We start from the raw sequence: 6409 nt of genomic DNA, 5'->3' as shown, positions 1-6409 counted from the left end.
TGCGGTTTATCGATATTTAATAAAATAATCATAAAAACATGGAAAAATTATTTTCATTAACTTATCAATTTTAGATCTGAAAAATATAATAAAATGCAACATTAGACGTTTTTCCTAAGTCATAGATTATGTTTTATTAATTTTCAACTAATAATGTCACTATTTATGCTATTTTTCTTCAAAAATTCATAAATCATGCTAAAAGACTTCTTTATAGCCAATTATTTTACACACATCTTGTAAAATTGCATGTGACAACATATTAATTTTCTATGACCAGATTCGAAATTTAACTCATATTAACCTATTTTTCTCTTAAATCCGAATTTAATAATGAAAAAATCATTTTTCGAGCATAACAAGTCCAAAAATTATGAAAATTTGCAGGTTATCTCAAAATAATATATGTAACAACATATCCAAAAACCAAGTGAAAATTCGAAGTATAGCTATTTTTAGACCAAAAATGACATTTTTACTCATAAAATCACATTTAAATGCCATTATTGTAAAATATGAACAATAAAAATCCGAAAAATTAACCAAAATATCCTAAAACACTTTAGGACCAGAAATATTAACATGCATGTAATAATTTCGTGATATATCATAATAACACAAATTTTACAAGTTTTATTTTGTTATTCATATAACTCGGAAAAACTTTTAACCAATTTGCATGCAAACAACCGTGGCTCTGATACCGATTGAAGGAAATGTAGATTTATATACATATTAACATACTCTTATATGTCTAAATAAATTTGTCATAAAATTAAAACGGATCTTATGCATGCAAACAATAATATAGATAGAGGAGAAATCATGTCCTTACAAAATGGATTTCGGCTATTAGGGCACAAGAGAGATCACCTATCTCTTCTTGTTCTTGAGCTATTCCAATGGAAGAACAAAGATCTAAGTGTAAGATCTCTCCCTATGCTTTATACCCAAGGCTTCTCTTAATTATAATTAATATTACAAATACTAGTTATAATATTAATCAATGGTAGAAAAATGGAACCAAAAATATTTATAAACTCTTATATTATTTTCGGTTTTTAGAGAGATGATGAGGAGGATTTTATTCTCTCTAAAACTCTAATTTTGGATGAGTGAAAAGAATGAATGAACATCCACTACCTCTTAGTGAATATTAGGCAAAAATGAGAAAAATCTCAAGTGTTTTTCTTCCCAAAAACCGGTGGGAGTGGAGGAAAGGAAAGAGCCAATGCATGAAATTGTTGCTCTTAACAATGTTCATAGGCTTGCATGGCTAGATTACTTTATAATCATTATGCTTTCTTATTTAAAATATAAACACAATTTAAGCCTAATCCCCTCCATTATTTCGGCATTTACATAATATGGAGTCCATATTATTTTTGTCAATTGTCTACATGTTACATGTCACATGTCACATATATTTGTTATGTAATTTTTAATATATTAAAAATTCAACGTATTATCAAAAATACGTCATATACAAAAATTGACTTAGTAATTTCATAATTACTTGTGCCAAAATATTTTTACCATTTATAAATCACAACAGATTGTATTTATAATAATTCATTCAAATCCAATCGTTTCTTTAAACAATAATTTCATCCGAGTAATGATACAATTCGATTACTCAGACCGTATCTCATTTAATCATATTTCAATTTGATACGTAAATTTTACTACCAAAATTGTCCGTCAATTTTTCAAGAAATTTAATTAACTCGTAACATTATACGATTAATTAAATAATCAATTAAGTGTATTGCCCTTTAGGTATGACCTAGGGGGTCAACTGATCACCACCGTCACACGACAGTAATGTCAAACTCTAGTCAGCCAATCATTACCGATATATGTTGACCAGTTGACAGTAACAATATTACTTCCCAATTGTATTCTTAAAATGAGATTTAATAATGATATTTAAATCATGTGATCGCACTATTGTTGAGGACACATTTCCCAACAGTTAGGACTAGGAATTCACCATACTATCCGGTTACATCCTTAATCACGAAATATTCAGTCCAAACAAATCAATTTCCGCTGCAAATTTACTAATTATCACGACATACACAATCACAGAATTAACAAACTCAAACGAACAGTTCAACGATCTGTTCATTCTCGTTTTCCATCTTTGTTTTACATGAAATTGGTTACCGAGCTAGGTTCGATTTATTCCTTAATAGATTTGTCTTGGGACGTTGCTAATCATGGTTAAAGACGGTGAAGAAGGTCCGAAAACATGGGAAGATGGTCATAACGAGTGAAGTTGGAGGATGGCTCGGATGGCTTATGTGTTAAAAAATATAGCAAGCATGTTGAAGGCTAAAGAGAAAAAAAAAGAATCGGACACCCCATCCGAATCTGAAGAAGAGGACGAGCAGCCAAAGAGGAAGTCAAAAAATAAGAACGATGATGATCGGGGTTTAAAACTCGATATTCCTGACTTTGATGGCGAGATGGATCCGGAAAAATTTCTGGATTGGGTAAGACAAGCTGAAAGGGTTTTCGAGTATAAGGAATACGATGACAAGAAGCAATTTAAGGTTGCAATCTTGAAGCTTACAAAGTATGCATCTTTATGGTACGAAAATCTGAAAAAACAAAGAAGAAAGGAAGGCAAAGACAAGATCGAATCTTGGATCAAATTAAAGAAGCACTTGATGAGGCGATTCCTGCCAAGGGATTATGAGCAAGATAACTACTTAAAGCTCCAATCTTTAGAGCAAGGAAGCATGTCGGTGACTGAATATATCAAAGAATTCGAGAAGATGTCAATTGTGTGCGATCTTGAGGAGAAAGAAGAGCTAAGGGTGGCGAGATTCATCAAGGGCCTAACACCCGCTATTTCAACGAAGGTAGAAATCCAGAATTACGATGGATTTAGCGATGTTTGCAGATTGGCGTTGAAATTTGAGAAGCATGATAAGGCACGAAAACCTTATACTTATTCCAAGGGACAAAGTTCGGGAACCAACTCATATTCCAGGCCAGCTCCTAGCAAGGCTAAAGAAACCCCGAAAGAAGAACCCAAGGACAAAGGAAAGGGTGTTGCCGAGCCAAAAGGGAGTTCTTTGAGGCGTTGTTTCAAGTGTCAAGGCTATGGTCATATAGCAAACGAATGTCCTCAGAAACGAGCCCTAACAGCTCAAGAATTATGTGATATGATTCCGGTATTTGTCACGCCGAGAAGATGAAACGATTCAAGAGAATGTTGAAACTGATGGTGAAGGGATAGTCTACGATTTGGATCCGTTGAGTGAAGAGGAGTGTTTAGTGCTTTGCGTAATTTACATATGGAAACGGGTTCAAATTGAGAATGAACAACGGGAGCAAATCTTCCATACTCGGTGCAAGGTAAACCGTAAAATTTGCAATCTTATTATTGATAGTGGATCGTGTGCTAATGTAGTAGCAAGGGACCTTGTTGATGAACTGAAATTGCAAACTAAAGACCGAGTTAAACCATATAAATTACATTGGCTGAATGGGGAGAATGGGATCCAAGTTAAGAAACAGGCCTTAGTTTCGTTGAATCTAGGACCCTATACTGATGAGGTGTGGTGCGATATAATTCCTATGAATGCATGCCACATTCTGTTGGGTAGGCCTTGGCAATTCGATAGAAAGGTTGAACATGACGGGAGAGCCAATGTGTATAGCGTGATGAAGGGTAATGTGAGATATAATCTGAAACCTATGTCACCTAATAAGATTAAAGAGTCTAAAACAAAGAAGGGGAGTATGTTTATGGAGGCTCGGGAGGTTGAAGAGGCTTTAGCTCGTGGGGAACGAACTTATGTGCTGCTGGTTCGTGAATTGGGGTCCGTTGGTGTGTGTGATGACCGTGGGGTACAGGAGTTGTTAGAAGAGTTCCGGGATGTGTTTCCGGATAAATTACCGGATGGGTTACCTCCTTTACGTGGTATTGAACACCAAATAGATCTGATTCCAGGGGCGGCATTGCCTAATAAGCCGGCCTATCGCTGTAATCTAGAGGAAGCAAAGGAGTTACAGAGACAAGTCCAAGAATTGATAGATAGGGGATATGTTCAAGAGAGCTTAAGTCCATGTGCGGTGCCTGCGTTATTAGTGCCAAAGAAGGAAGGGACTTGGAGAATGTGCATTGATAGTAGAGCGGTAAATAACATTACAATCAAATATCGCTTTCCTATGCCAAGACTTGATGATATGCTTGACGAACTTTCTGGTTCGAGTGTCTTTTCTAAACTGGATTTGAGGAGTGGCTACCATCAAATGAGGATTCGAGAAGGGGATGAGTGGAAGACCGCGTTTAAAACGAAGCAAGGGTTATATGAATGGCTTGTGATGCCGTTTGGATTGTGCAATGCTCCTAGTTCGTTTATGAGGTTGATGAATGAAGTGTTAAGGCCGTTCCTTAACAAATTTGTGGTGGTCTATCTTGACGACATCCTGATTTATAGCAAAGATGAAGAGTCGCACAAACGACATTTGCGAGCTGTGTTTGAAGTTTTGCGAGATCAGAAGCTTTATGGTAAGTTGGAAAAATGTACTTTTATGGTCTCAAGTGTTGTCTTTCTTGGTTATATTGTGGGAAAAGACGGAGTAAGTATGGACCCATCCAAGGTCGATGCTATTCAAGCTTGGCCAGTTCCGAAATCAACTACAGAGGTGCGAAGCTTTCATGGTTTAGCATCATTTTATAGACGGTTCATCCAGGGTTTTAGCTCGATTGTGGCTCCAATTACAGAGCTAACCAAGAAGGGAGAGTTCGTGTGGACTAACAGCGCCCAAAAGGCGTTTGAAGAAGTGAAACGCAAGCTATGCTCCGGACCTGTTTTAGCACTAACCGATTTTAATAAATTGTTTGAAGTCGAGTGTGATGCAAGTGGTGTTGGGATTGGTGCCGTGTTAATACAAGAAAAGAGGCCTATTGCATATTTCAAATGAGAAATTAAACGGTGCAAGGTTGAACTATTCAACCTATGACAAGGAGTTTTATGCAATCGTGAGAGCATTGGATCATTGGAGTCATTATCTGCGTCCGAAGCCGTTTATTTTACATTCTGATCACGAGGCTCTTAAACACATCCATGGACAGCAAAAGTTAAATCAAAGACATGCCAAATGGGTAGAATTCTTGCAATCATTCACGTTTTCTTCAAAATATAAGACGGGAAGTTCTAATATCGTGGCTGATGCATTATCACGAAGGCATTCATTGTTGATTGAGTTGGATGCAAGGATTCTTGGTTTCGAACATATCAAGGAATCGTACAAGTCGATCCAGAATTTTCAAAGGAAATCATTGATCCGACAGGTTTGTATCTTTTATTCGGGATGGCTATCTCTTCAAGGGTAATCGGCTATGCATTCCGAATGGGTCGATTAGGGAGTTGTTGGTACGAGAAGCTCATGGCGGGGCTATTCTTTGGACACTTTGGAGTTAATAAGACGAGTGACATCCTAAGTGAACACTTCTACTGGCCGAGAATGAATAAGGATGTGCAAGAGATTGTGGCGAAATGCGTGGTATGTCAAAAGGCTAAAAGCACGTTCACCAAGGGCTTGTATACACCTCTGCCCGTGCACTGTACAGCCCATGGAATGAGGTAAGCATGGATTTTATCCTTGGTTTGCCGAGAACTCGGAGGGGTAAGGACTCGATTATGGTGGTAGTTGATCGATTCTCGAAGATGGCGCATTTTATTCCGTGTCACAAGACTGATGATGCAACTAAAGTGGCTGATTTGTACTATAGAGAGATCGTTCGATTACATGGAATACCTCTTACTATTGTTTCAGATCGAGATGTGAAGTTTCTTAGTTACTTCTGGAAAACGTTATGGCGTTTGATGGGGACTAAGCTTCTTTTCAAGACATCACACCATCCACGGACGGATGGTCGGACCGAGGTAACCAACCGTACTCTAGGGAGTCTATTGCGAGGATTGGTTAGTAAAAGCACAAAGGATTGGGATATCAAATTGGCGCATCTTTGAATTCGCTTATAATCGTACACCATCAATGACGACATGACGAGCTCCATTCGAGATTGTCTATGGCGTGAATCCATACCTGCCAATCGATTTAGTGCCCATTCCAAAGAAAGATGTGTTAAGTTTTGAAGCCAAAGAAAGACAAGCTGCATTTCTCCGAGTATGTGAACAAGTTCGAGCTCAAATTGAGAAGGCAAATGCTGAATACAAAGAGAAGGCTAATAAACATCGAAAGCGACTGTTTTCAAGGAAGGTGATCTTGTGTGGTTACATTTGAGAAAGGAACGATTTCCGTCAAAAGGAAGAATAAGTTGATGCCGCATGTGAGCGATGGTCCATTCAAGATCCTCGAATGTTATGGTTCTAACGCATACAAGCTGGAGTTGCCGAGTGAATATGGTGGGGTGAGCGCGACA

The 6409-nt window shown here is 37.5% G+C and overlaps 1 protein-coding gene across 1 annotated transcript; it reads left to right on the top strand.

Moving 5' to 3' along the window:
* The first annotated feature begins 2327 nt into the window (after window positions 1-2327).
* Window positions 2328-4944, top strand: LOC141613967 (uncharacterized). Its single transcript, XM_074432711.1, has 3 exons — window positions 2328-3117; window positions 3206-4133; window positions 4458-4944. Exons 1-3 carry the CDS (start codon window positions 2328-2330, stop codon window positions 4942-4944), a joined length of 2205 nt encoding a protein of 734 aa, XP_074288812.1.
* The last annotated feature ends 1465 nt before the right edge of the window (window positions 4945-6409 follow it).

This window comes from Silene latifolia, chromosome 11 (genome assembly GCF_048544455.1).
Source record: "Silene latifolia isolate original U9 population chromosome 11, ASM4854445v1, whole genome shotgun sequence".
Lineage (NCBI taxonomy): Eukaryota > Viridiplantae > Streptophyta > Magnoliopsida > Caryophyllales > Caryophyllaceae > Silene > Silene latifolia.
This window is presented reverse-complemented; position numbering and strand designations above follow the sequence as displayed.